General features: G+C 50.8%; 1 protein-coding gene across 3 annotated transcripts in view; it reads right to left on the bottom strand.

Moving 5' to 3' along the window:
• Nucleotides 1-72: 72 nt before the first annotated feature.
• PLA2G6 (phospholipase A2 group VI) overlaps nucleotides 73-13,499 on the bottom strand; it is a 35,024-nt gene continuing 21,597 nt past the window's right edge. For all 3 annotated transcript variants that reach the window (XM_006118944.3, XM_006118943.4, XM_075937073.1), the window contains exons 10-17: nucleotides 10,888-10,978; nucleotides 8,442-8,605; nucleotides 7,698-7,848; nucleotides 7,393-7,529; nucleotides 5,493-5,647; nucleotides 4,567-4,734; nucleotides 1,842-1,915; nucleotides 73-1,209 (exon numbers count right to left, since the gene is read on the bottom strand). In XM_006118944.3, the coding sequence (XP_006119006.2) occupies nucleotides 1,065-1,209; nucleotides 1,842-1,915; nucleotides 4,567-4,734; nucleotides 5,493-5,647; nucleotides 7,393-7,529; nucleotides 7,698-7,848; nucleotides 8,442-8,605; nucleotides 10,888-10,978 (1,085 nt within the window). In that variant the 3' untranslated portion in view covers nucleotides 73-1,064. The remainder of the gene's footprint in view (nucleotides 1,210-1,841; nucleotides 1,916-4,566; nucleotides 4,735-5,492; nucleotides 5,648-7,392; nucleotides 7,530-7,697; nucleotides 7,849-8,441; nucleotides 8,606-10,887; nucleotides 10,979-13,499) is intronic.

Raw genomic sequence — 13,499 nt, 5'->3', positions numbered from 1 at the left:
AAAATAGCAGAAATCCAGCTATTATCAGGGGTCAGATTCCTCAGGGGAGAAATGATCACAGCAAATACAGCATTTAAATCACAGTTATCTTTTTATTAAGTGTTATCAGCCAATAAATCTTTGTTCCATGGCTGAAGCAAGAATATTGTTCCGCATCATGTGACCCCTGGAAGGGAAGGGGGAGGGGCAGTTTCCACAGCACACGACTGAGGACTATCAGCTCAGGCCAGGCAACTAGAAACATTCATGGAAAAACCCCAAAGGCTCATCATCTTCCTCTCCCTCTCCCAGACCTACTCACACTACCCAGCAGCTTATGGGCACTAGGGAACTAGGTGGGACACTGGCAGAAGAGATAGGACTGAAGTTGGGGAGGGGGCAATGAAGCCACAGAAAGGGAAAGGGTAGCAGTAGCAGCCACAGGCTATAATAGATCAAGGGAAAATATCACACCTCCCCCATCCCTAGGCTAATAATGGATCACAATACTTTTGATCTAAAACTATTGCAGGGACTTTACTCTCTTGCCCCTTTCTCCACCCAGACCACATGGGGTAGCAATTCCAGTTCTCTTCACAACACACACACACACACACACGCAAAGTGGGTAAACTAGTCCTCAAAAGTCTGTCTCTGTCCTACTTTCAGTGTGTTCAGTGGGAAGGGCCAGCGCCACAGATATTCTAGGGGGAGATGTGTTCTCAAGGTTACCATACAGGAGGTCTACTGAGGCACTGGGAAGCAGTGTGAGGTCTGCCCTTGCTCTGTCAGATTCACAGATTTAGGGAACATGCCCATACAGGGCAGGAGGGGGGTAACCCAGAGACTGCACTCGGAGGTCCAGGGACTCAGGGCTCCATTTCAGTTGTAAATTCCTATTGCCACTGCATGTGTGCATGGAGGGGGAGGGGAGCTGCTTCTCATTTAATATCTCTGAGTCCTTAATTCTTCCCACCAATGTCTTGGTCTGAGGGCAAGGACAAGCCCTGGTCCAGGCCTTTTACAAAGGCTGCTGTCCCTTGCCCACTTCCTAAGTCTCTGGTGCTTTTGAGTCTTCCAGAGAGTCACTGGGTGAGGAGCTCCTGCACCAGCTGCTTGAACTGCTCCTGCTGTTGGTAGATGTAGAGCTGAGTATCCCAGAGTGCGTTCACTAGGATCGTGTCTTTCACCTCATCCAGCATCACGTCGGAGTGCAGCTGTGGGCTGAGCCTGTGGAGATGGAGATGTCACCTGGTGGGACTGGGGAAGACACAAGGACTAAGGGTGTTAAGTATCGGGTAATCGACTAATCAAATAGTTGACGCATTTTTGTTGTTGCTACACTTCAGAGGTGAAAGCGCTGAAGCCTGGAGTCAGCTGGGGACTCCCCTGCTGACCCCAGGCTCCATGGGGCGCTGCCACTTTGAAATGCCGCAAGGAGCCCGACGCTGGGCTCCCCGCGGCATTTCAAAGCAGCAGCACCACTTGGAGCCCGGGGTCAGCAGTGGAGTCCCCAGCTGATCCCAAGCTCCAAGTGGCGCTGCTGCTTTGAAATGCTGCAGGAAGCCTGATGCTGGGCTCCCCATGGCATTCAAAGCAGCAGTGCCGCAGAGGCAGCAAGGAGGAGAGGGGGGGAGGAAAAGCGACTAGTTGACTATCCTGTCGACTATCCGAAAAGCATTACAGCAACACAAGAGACAGGCAGCGATGGGAATACTGGCATTAAATGCAGCACTGTACAGTGCCTGGAGATGGGGACACATGCCATGCTCAAGTCTTGAGAGGGGTAAGAACGATGGGAAGGAAGAGCCAAATAGATGGCTTTGCACAGAAAGAGAGGGGAAGGGCACAAGAGCTCATACCGGAAATAGTGTACATCTGTCATCTCACACCAAGCCCTGGCACGGTCCACAGCTGGGCCATCTGCGTCAGTGCACTGCAGGGGGAAACATGCCCTCTTTTAGGTCTCTGGAATCAGCCTAAGTACTTGCATTCTTCTGCCTGTGAACTAAGGGGTCCCCTGAGTCCAACTATGCAGGCCTCCAAGGGACAGAAAAATGGTAACTGCCTTTTGGAAACTTACCCACGAAATGGCCTAGAGGGACCTTCCCATAGGCCTTGCTGCAGCTCCCCTATGAGGACCCACACTCTCTTCTAATCCTATTGGTCTCCAAGGCCTCCACTGTTTTGTGTGCAGGGAAGTGCAAAAAGGGGTCTTGTCACTGACTCTGGTAAGGGGCTCTGGGTTCTGTGAAGTGTCTCAGATTCTGCATCCTGGCTTCTGCCCCAGGAGCATGATGCCAGCAAGGGCTGCAGTCACTCTAGGTGTGTCTAAACTACATGGCTCCGTCAATGGAGCCATGTAGATTAGGCTGATCGGCAGAGGGAAATGAAGCCACGATTTAAATAATCATGGCTTCATTTAAATTTAAATGGCTGCCGCGCTCTGCCGACCAGCTGATGATCATCAGCTGGTCGGCAGAGCGCGGCAGACATTTACATTTAAATGAAGCCGCGATTATTTAAATCGTGGCTTCATTTCCCTCTGCCGATCAGCCTAATCTACATGGCTCCATCGACGGAGCCATGTAGTTTAGACACACCCTCTAAGTTTTGCTGGGGCATCTTTCAAATGAGACCTGAAATGAAGAACTCATGGCAAATGCAAGCTCCATGGAAATTTTCCAGGCGGTAGGTATAAGACTGAGGTGAGCTAAGAAGGGGTCAAAGTTAAGGTTATTTGTGGAACCTTCACTCTAAATTTTTCTTTCGAATATTCAGCTTTTGTGAATAAAAATACAACAAGCTTCTTTTTGTATAAAGGATATGAGAGAGAAAGAGAGAGAGAGAGACAATCTTTTCTTTACTGGAACAGTTTTTGTTTAGGAATTTCCTTTATTTCTTGAATGTTAATTATCATGATGGCAACATGGGGAATATGTTATCCTCTCAGCTATGGTGTCATTAACACAGCTTCATAACCTGTCCACAAACACTCCTCCGGACTGACATGCTGTATTCGATACTTACATCACTCTGCCCCCTGCTGGTCATTTCGCCTTCTCATTCACTCCCAGATAGACTGTGTTATCTATCTGAACCCTTTGCAAAATAGACATGTATTTGAAGGGTAAGTGCCAAAGAAGACACCTCAGACCATCTCACTCCTACTGTCCTGGCTTTCCTGTGACTTTGGCCTGACATACTCATTGCCCCAACATACTGCGTCCTTCTTTGCATCTAAAACGTGTCATGGAAGGTAACGTATGTAAACTGGTGACAGGCTGGTCCCAAAGGTCACCACATGAGGAATGTATGTCCAGGGATGCACAAAGAGTTATCAGTGGATGCTTGGAAATGTATTTGAGAGGCAGTGGGTAAATTCAGCCTTCCTTAGATAATGGAATGAGCATTTGCCCATGTGACAAGCTTAGTTACCAGCAGAAAACAATGCAAGTGTATTTACATATAAAGTAAACAAAACCATCAAGGTGGGGAGAAGATCATTTAACAATCAGGCAGGGAACAGAAACCCCAGGAAGCCTTCCTAGCTCTCAAGTCTGAGACAATGGACTCTGTAATATAAGGGGGGCACAGAGACCTTTTCGGTGATCCATCACTGAGGGGATCCAGGGTACAGTACCCTTCCAGGCTGTGAAAGTTGGATCCCATAGTGTGCAGGGCTAGGGATGCCGTAACTTGATATATGAAGGAAAACGGCATAGAAACAGATTGCAAAGTGTGCATTTTGTTTTGTTTGGAACCACCAATCTTTCCTTCTTTCGCTTAACAGCATTTGAATCTATGTTCTTTGTTAATAAATCTATGCACGTTTTATTAATAAGACATCTCAGTGCTGTGTGGACTAAAGAAAAGTGTGAGTCTCCAGTTACCCGTACAGGCTGGCATGTGGTCTGTCTCCGTGGTAGTTGTCCAGTGAGAAGGACCAGGTGCTACTGAGAGAAGGCTCTGTAGAACAGGTTCACTGGATGTTACCTGCAAGGCCAGGCTTTGACTGGTAGAGTCCAGAAGAGTTTGCTAACCAGACAGATAAGCTGGCGTGTCAGGGAGATGACACACATGGCTTGGCAGCAGCAAAGCTCTCGCTCTTGCTGAAGCAGGGGGGTAACACAGTGGCTCACGGTTCTAAATGTCATGAGCACAGCATCACGATTTCTGTCTTACTACTCAACCCACTTTCTAAAGTGTGGGAGAGGTTTTTGCTGCAGCAATCTGGACACTCAAAAGTTTAAAAAATGAGGGAATATAAGGAGGTTCCAACAGGAGGAATATCGGCCGTCAAGACGGGAAGTGATTATTGAGACTGTGCTAGGGAATAAAACCCTTGTTATTGAGTTATGTATAATGAGGAGCGGAGTGGTCCATGGAGCTCTGAATAGATGTCACAAGTGATCCCCACAGCCTCACGGGCATTTAAAGGCTAATAGCCCAGTAAGTCCCAACTGAGCATCATTTTCATTTTAAAAATGGCACGACTCACATCAGAAACTGCCTCAGGTGCTCCCCACCTCAAACAGTGAACACCACTCCACAGCTTCATCCCATACAGCCATCCCCATTACTCACACAATCCACCACCATCTTGCCCAGCTCTTTGACCCCAAAGACAGTCTTGGCAAACTCCCAGGGGTTGGAGGGGCGGAAGATATCCACAGAACTCACTGGGATCTTCGGTGGCATCCCTGTCCCCAAGGAGACCACCACTCCCAATTTCCTCACTTTCTGGCTCTGCCCCTTTGGAGAGTGGAGAAACAAATATTTGTTAGCATGAATCACAATGTTACCCTCCCCATAAATACACAAACAAGATTTTTGTGGGGGTGGGGAGTTGGGATGTAAAATCCGGATTAATCAATTACCCCAATTGCCCAGATCCTTGAGCTGATGATAATACTGGGGGACTGTCGGACTGAGGAGACTGAGGGTTACGTAAAATCTCCCCGCAGCCCCCACTCCTCCTGCACAATCTCTCAGAGACACCTGCCTCTCCCATCCTGAACCACAACGCTCTCCATTCCTCCCCTCTAAATCTTCAGTGCGAATCCAGCCCCATGTCAGATGTGACTGCCAGTCATCAACCTCTGCTCAATATCCCATGTGGAAATAACTGGGGGGAGGGGGGGAAGGAGGATTCTCAGCCTCGAGCCTAAAGCAAAGTGGCCAGCACACACAAAGCCATCACCACAATTAACACCTATCTGGTGCCTCCCCAGAGAGGCCAAGAACTGAAAGAGTCTCAGACCCAGAATGAGCTGATCCTCCTACAGCAGCCAGGTTGGAGCACTGTACTGGGGAGAGGCAGGGAGCTGGCAGTGCTGTTGTCTAGGCTGCACTACATGCTCAGTGGCTAAATATGGGACTCTGGTCTCAGAGACCCCTGCAGTTAAAGCCTCCTTCCCAGTGAGGAGTCATTTTCAAACCAAACCCCACTGGTAACATCACACCAAAGAAATCCATCAAGTAGTGATTAAAGCCCTAGGATTTATCCTCACCTTCTGGGTTAGGGACTTGTTGTATTCATGGATCTCTGTCATGGCATCCAGGGTGGGGTTATTGGCCAGTAGGCCACCATCCAAAAACCGCCCGATGGGTCGGAAGTACGTGGGAGCAGCCCCACTGCAGCGGGCAGCCCGCCACACAAGCTGATCTGTGAGAAGATGAGAGATCTTGGGATTGATGGGCTGACTTCCCGTGTCCCCACGTACAGACAGACACACTGCTGACTGGTGAGGCAAGATAGAGTAGATGGGGGGGGGGGGGAAGAGATCTGAAACTCCAGAGGTCCCACTCATCAATTAGCTCTACCCTCTTTCTTCATAGCACTGTGGGCTTTGCTTGGATTCACTGGGAAATAATGGTGTAAATGATGGCCTCACAATATCCTCCCACCCATCTCCCAACCACCATCACCTTCTTTAAAACTACTGGGCCATATTCATCCCTCCTGGGACTCCACTAGAGCCAGCGGAGTTATGCTGGGAATGAATTAAGGATGTTAAATTCAGATTAATTAACAAATCGAATAGTCAATGGGATTTTCTGCCGGGCTCCTGCTACAGTTCAAAAGCAGAAGCCCCGCAGGGAGCACGGGGCCACTGGGGATCTTGTACATTTCAAAAGCAGAATCACAGCAGATGCAGCGTGAGCAGAAACTGCTTCAGTCCCTGCTTGTGCTGTCTCCCACTGTGCCTCTACCTCTCCTGCCTCCCCGCAGAGACGGTGCTGGGGGGAAACCAGCTTTTAAGCTGGCTCCCCGCCAACACTGACTCCTGCTCCACCCTCTCTGATAGAAGTAGCGGGGGGGGGGGGGGGAAGCGACTAATCACATCACTAGTCGACTAGTCGCTTACATCCCTAGAATGAATTTGCCCAATGTATGTAATAGATCCATTCACTAGCCCAGGAGGAATAGAGCTGTCCCTTTGGAACCCGTCATCTATAGACAGAAGCGACAACTCCCGAAAGTTGGGTGGGGCACAATTGAAAGGTTTTGAGGGGGGAGGGACATGACCACCCCACACATCACCTCTGGATTTCGAAGCTGTTGCTAAATGGAAGGCAGACCCTGCTGCAGTGTGGGGGGAGCAGTTTTCCCCTTGACAGAGTCTGTGCTATAAGAGTGGATTCTGCCCAGGGAACAGGCCTAGGGCGTTGGCCTGTAAAGCAGGTGGGGGAAGCAATGGGACTCCAGCATCAAGAAAGGAGAAGCAGCCCCATGTAGTGGTGGGGAGGGTGTGAGGAAGAGGGAGGGTCTCAGCCAGCAGCCACACATCTTGCTGCTTCTCCCCTTTCTGCACTGCACAGACATATAGTGAGTGTCACCCCAAGGGGAGCCTCTGCCTCCTTCCTGCTGGGTGTCCCAGTGAGAGACAGCTCCAAGGCCTTGCCCACCCCCACTGCCTTGTGGGGAAGAGTCTGAAGCACAGGATGTTGCTAAATGGAAGGCAGAAATATGGAGGGGGGGGGGGGCACATGACTTCATGTGCCCCACCTCCCACACATTGGCTCTGCACATACATCCTGACTCCTTTCTAAAAACCTGGTGGATCTTCCGTACCACTCTTCTCCCACAGAGTGGCTGCTGATTTTGTGGCTCCACGAACATATCCCCTTGTGGCTAGGCTAGCGTGTCACAGCTGATTGCTGCAGGAGAGCAAGAACAGGCAAAGAAGGACAGGGGAGAGGGGAGACTAAGAAACTTCCACTAGGACCAAGCTCTAAGGATTGTTAACTCGAGAATAACCCACTGCCAGGATATACCATTCTGCTCTTATGAGGCGTAATCCACTACCGGGATGTACCATTCTTCAGAGAGAGAGGAGGAGGGGCAAGAATTTCTCTCTGATACGGTACTCTTCTATGCCGGTCACTTGGACCAATGAAAGCATCTACCTTCTGGCTTGGTCAGTGGTTTGAAGGCATCTGCTGTCTTGACATCAGGTTTGTTTTTTGTCACTGGTGCCTTGTAATTCCGGAAGAGGTGGAGCTCAGCAGGTTGCCGGTCACACAGGGTCCCTGTTACCATGACCCTGGGGGAAACAACAGGTTAATGTTAAAACAAACACATCAGCGACCTCCTCCTCCTGATCTGGTCCATGGCCTGGCTGAACATATCACCATGGAGCCTGCCGAAAGGAGGGGAGTGAACAACCACAGCAGAGATTCCCAGCAGAGCGCAGCCCCCCACTGTGACCCACTTGGGTTTCTGGACATCTGTCATTTTGGTGTGCTCTCCAAATTCCTTCTTCAGGAATTCATCCAGGGGCTCCGACTCATAGGGTCGCGACCCTCGGAACACCTCATCCTTCATGCGGAAGTACAGGCAGCGCATGTAGTCCACAGGTTTCCCTGAGACACAGAAAGGGACGAGCTGTAACCAGCCGGCATAGGGAAGCAGACCGAAAACCAGAACCAGCCAAACCCTGGGAATCAGATATCCAACTCCCTAGGATTGGGGGTGGTGTGGCAGCATCACACTCAGCCTCTGCAGTGTGTACCCAGAGCAGGCGTCAAGTGCCCAATCTCCTCCAGCAGGCTGGTTGTTTCGGAAAGCCTTCGCAGAAGGAGGGCAAGTCCAAGGCTGACTCCTCCGAGTTCTCCAGACACTTAGAAAGAGCTAATAAACCAGGTCACAGTCCCTTGAGGGGAGAAGACCAGGAATGCCTGGTTGCTAAAACCTCTCCCTATTTGCTGTGTGACTTCCCAAATTCCAGATTGCAGGCCAGTCCATTTCCCAGGAGGAGCAAACACCAATCAGAGTGCTGACATCTCTTCATTAATAAATCCCACTCCTTGTTAGCTGGTAGCAGCCTCTCAGAGCCACAGGCTCACAGAGCTGCAGCCCCTGCACCTCTCCTGCCTGCCTTCTGCTCTCCACAGACTGAGAGGCTTAGCAATGGCAGTGCCTGTGTGTGGGTGCTGCCTCCCCGGTGGCGCCTTACCGTGTACAATAGCCAGCGCCAGGATCCCCCCTGTGCTGGTCCCTGCAATCCAGTCAAAGAGCTCCCTGATTGGCTGGCCGGCAGCCTTCTCAATGGCGATGAGAAGCTGGATGAGCACCAGGCCCCGGATGCCCCCTCCATCCAGACATAGGAGGCGATCGCACCTACAGAGGGAACAGGAGAACAAGAAGATAGGGGCCCGCTTATGCATTAGAACATACTGGATGCTTAGCTCAGCAGACGTTCCTCTATAAACTGACCTCCTCTGCACCTCCCTGATGCCCCTCAAGTGTCCCAGCTCAATTGCCAAACCCTCCTGTAACTCCATAAGCACTCAACTGATCTCTAACTGCCAAACATATTCCTGGCCCTTTCAGGTGCCAAAGCAGCCATCCATCACCTCAACCAGCTCCCAGACCCCACCTATGGGGAAATCAGGGGCATTTGCCCAGGATAAACAAGGTCTTTCCATGAGCTGTGGAAAGATCAGCAGCCTCACAGACAAAATAAATTACTCTGTGCAGAGCTGTCTCCAGGTGTAGCACCATCCAAAGCCCCACGAGAACGCATCACTGCCCTCTCAATATCATGAACTATTTCACGGCCCACAATCCCAAACACATCTCCCAGGCATTAAAGGTCCATCTCTCCCCGTCCCAGCTATCAAAACCTCTACCTTCCCCCTGCAACATCCCCCGCAGTGCAGTTACACATTGCCACAAACAAAAAAAGTCGGCAGCACCTTGCTAGAAAATGGACAAATTTCCAGATGGTGCTAATTGGTGTCGCTTCACTGATCAGCAGTTATGTGTTGCCAGAAACAACAATGCATTCTTTAGGGCCCAGGATGTCATTCTTCTCAATGGAGCTATGCTGATTTACACCAGCTGGCCCTTTACATTTAGATGCATATAAAATAGAGGGAATTTAATCTTCAAATAAATTACACTGGGGTCCCAACATGTTAATCACGTTTCTATTTAATTCAACAATCCCTCCCTTCTCACACACTCGCCGGAAGCTACCGCACAATTCCCAATCTACTGCCATGGAAACCAGGGGTCCTGTGACAGAATTTAAGGCCAGCTCAATGCCAGAGTCCTTGGGTCTTGGCGAGACCAGATCCACACACAGCTCAAGGAGAAGGCCTTCAGCCCTCTGAGAGAGACAGGGATCTGCACCTCTGCTCTGGCTGCTGAGAGGGCTGGGCACGCAGTACGATTCCTCTCAGTGCCCTGAGCTACGGCTCCTACAGCTCTAGTACAACCCATCCCCTTGCTGGGAGCTATTTCCCTTGAAGACTGGGGTTGATTGACGACATCCTTCCTGTCTACGCTGTAGCAGCGCTTTCGGAACAAATGGCTATAGCTCTCAATCCTTCCACTGCCCTTCCACCAGGCCCCACCACAGCTGCGACCGTCGCCAGCCTTTCAGATTCCTTCTCCCCAACACAGCTTGTTTGAACAGCATATTCGTTTCTAAACCACAAGGCATACTCAGCGCTGGCCACCCCTTTGAGCCGCTGAGGACAGTTTCCTTATTCCACTCACCTGCTCAGGACCCTGCTGCTTGCCCTCTAATCACAGACCTTCCTCCAGCCCCCAGCAATCACAGCAAGAATTTGTTCCACCAATACTCCCCCCTGTACTTCCTGCCACTTTTGTGCATCCTCTCCCTGCCCCACACAAAATGGATGCATCACATGCACAAAGATGCTGCCAAAGTGGTGTGAAAATTGGCACAGAGTTTTGTAGCCATCAGCTCAGTGTGTCAGGCAGGGAAAAAATTAACAGGGCTAAAGCCCACACTTGCTGCTCCACAGCGTTAAATGGGTGGTGGTGGTAGAGGTGGCAGATTTTAATCATGCAGGTTGGGTTCCATTAGGGGATTGGCCAGGGGTGGCAGCGAGCAGCCTGTGGGCCAGACGCAGAGCACCAGAGTTAGCTCCCGGGGGGCTGCTGGTGCTTTATTTTCCTGCATGCCCACAGATACGGCTGCTTGCAGCTCCCTTTGGCTGCAGATGGTTGTTCCCAGCCAATGGGAAGTAGTGTCCCTGCCTGTGCTGCTTCCTGCAGCTCCCCTTGACCAGGAACTGCAATCAGTGACCAACGGGAGCCGCAAGCAGCCAGACCTGCAGACGCGCAGGTACATAAAACACTGGCAGTCTGCGGGCTGCTTACTGCCCACCCCTGGTGTCGGCCAGTGCATGACTCTGCACACTAGCAGGAGGAGAGGGATCACTCCTGGGCATGCCACACATGGGATATTGGTCAATGATAATGACAGCGGAGAACTTCAGACATCCACATGCATGCGCTCTCCCCCGCCTGGCATGCTGGCTCATTCTAGGAAAGAGGCCCGTGCATCACGGGGGGAGGAGACAATCATTCCCACATCCCCATAATCAAGCCGTGCAGCTGTCTCATCTGCTCCACTCCTCACTTACGTTCTCTTCGCATCACTGGTAGTGTCCACAACATCCGGCGCCTTCAGCAAGTGGCCAAGTGCTGTGGAAATATGGATGATGCTCTCGTACCCTAGAGAGGCACAGACACAGTGGAACAGAGAGACATGTCATAACGAGAGGAGAGGGTTATGCATAAACAGGGCCTTTGCTTCCCCCAGAGTGAGAATAGTCCCTAAGGGGTCTTCCGGGATCCTAGAGTTCCCTCACTGCTCTCTAGTCTTCCATCCCATGCCTCTAGTTTCCTTTCCCACCCTTCTGTCCCTCATCTTAAAAAGCTCAGTGGTGGAAAAGACCTTTTGGGTCATGTCTTCCCTTCCCTGCCAGTGCAGAACTGCTCCCTGTAGTACAATCCCCAGCTCTTCAACATCCCAAGCAATGAGGCTTCCCCTGCTTCCCTTGGGAGACACTTACACTGACATCACCACCAAGAAATACTTCATAGCAGCCAGCCACAGTTCTGCTGTTTTAGCCTAGCGACGTCTCCTTGCTATTTAGACCCTTCTAGCACTCTTGAGGGGGACAGATACTCATCACATCTCCTATATTCACTAGTTTGCAAAGTTATCTGCTATAAGGGAAGTCCTTAACCAGAACTTCTGCCTTCTCTCTTCTGTCTCCCAGTAGCTGGTTACTAACATGTACACATTCTACCCCTCCAAAGGACTCGCACCCTGTTATATCAGCACAAATATCTTCAAAATTCCCACCCCATCAAACAAGGTCTTTGCCCTGCTGCTTGGAAGAGAAAAGCCACTGCAAGCAGCACCACCAATTCACCCCGTTCTTCGACTCCACATCAAATATGACGACCAGAAATCAAATCCCGGAAAGCAAACACCGAAACCTAGAGCACTTTCAAATAAAAGATGCAGAGGAGCAGATGACAGCCAGAGTAAAACAGAGAAGGCAGATCTGGGCAGCCGCAGGAAATGAGAAAGAACCCTAGATCTAATCCTGGGAGATAATCAGACATGGAGATCTGGGAGACTCCTCATTACCCATCTGTAGCTGTATCCCAGGCCACACCCTAGGAGTGGGGGGGCAATCTGGCACAGATGAGGTGCCAGCCTGTGAAACCAAAAGAAAAACAGTGGCTAGGAGAAAGGAGTGGATCTTTGGAGGAATCTCAGCATCAGACGAGGTTTCTCAGCACACTCAGGTCCCTGATCAAAACAGCCCTGTTCTGTCAATACATCAGAAACCTAATCCTGAAAGAACACCCGTAGCCCCCACTACTTCTGAGAAAAGAAGGAAATTCAGCCCTGGATTTCCCTCCTTGTACTACTCCACCAATGGAATTCCTGGAGGTACAGACGCTCACCTGCTGGGGTGAGATGAATCATTTTCTCTAGACACACCCTACAGGAATGGTATTTTTGCATTAGAAAGTGCGAAGGTTGGAGTGAGAATCCTGGTTGGCCATTTCTTCAGAGCAGCAGAATTACAGGTCAGCAATTCCTCCTTTTCTGTCTGTCTGCCACACCATCCATCTTACCAAGACCCTAACCACAGTAACTGCATTAATTCTTATTGGTTACTCGACTATTCTATAGTCTCTTGGGGCAGGGCCAGCAGCCAGTGCGTTCTGGCCCCACTCCCAGGGAGCCCCCTGCCATCCTGCGCTGCTGCCTCTTTATTACAGGCAGTAGGGCGGGATGCCAGGTGGGAGCTGGTCTGCAAGGGGAGCCAGTTTAAAAACCAGCTCCCCACACAGACCAGCTGCCTGCCACCCGCACTGCTGTCTCTGATACAGAGGCAGAAGTGGAGGGTGGTAGCAGCCCCGTCCATGGAGAGTCCGAGCTTCCCATGGGCAGAGGCTGCTCTGCACCCCACAGGATGGCAGGTCCAGGCTTGTCATGAACAGAGGCTACTTTGCGGCAGCCCCTCCACCGTCCCCTGCACTGTTGCCTCTGATAGAGAACTCAGTGTGGGGGGAGGGGGGAGGAAGGGGCACACAGGCATTACTGTTGAGCCAGTGCTGGGGGAATGAGCTTTTAAGCCGGCTCCCCCAGCACCAGCTCCTGCTCCCCCCCTTGCTGCCTCTGGTACCGAGGCAGCAAGTGGGGGGGGGAGGGGAGAATGTATGCAGTCGAGAAGATTAAACAATAAACCTAGGCTAAGTGTATAGTCGACTACTTTAAGAGCAGGTTAGATAGACATCTATCAGGGATAGTCTAGACGGTACTGGGTCCTGTCATAAGGGCAGAGGACTGGACTCGATGACCTCTCGAGGCCCCTTCCAGTTCTAGTATTCTAGGATTCTACATGTAGACCTCTCTAGTGAGAAGGGAATTCATTTTCCACATCATCTTAACCTTTCTCTCCACAAGTTTTCAGCCCTGTATACCTGGGCCTCAGCTACCTCCACATCTCATTCCTCCCCACTCCCCCCACAAACCCAGGATGCCCCATCACCAACAGAGATAGGAAAACTCAAGAGAGATTTCAGATGAGCCCTTTCATTTCTGTCTCTCCAGCTGGATGGGGGTGAGTGTAACAGTATATGGGAGCATAAGGGGCAGATTTATTCAAAGGGGTGGAGCCAGCCACCCAAACTACTCCTCCTCTGACTGTTGCAGTACACAGGTGTA

This window comes from Pelodiscus sinensis, chromosome 1 (assembly GCF_049634645.1).
Source record: "Pelodiscus sinensis isolate JC-2024 chromosome 1, ASM4963464v1, whole genome shotgun sequence".
Taxonomy (NCBI): domain Eukaryota; kingdom Metazoa; phylum Chordata; order Testudines; family Trionychidae; genus Pelodiscus; species Pelodiscus sinensis.
This window is presented reverse-complemented; position numbering and strand designations above follow the sequence as displayed.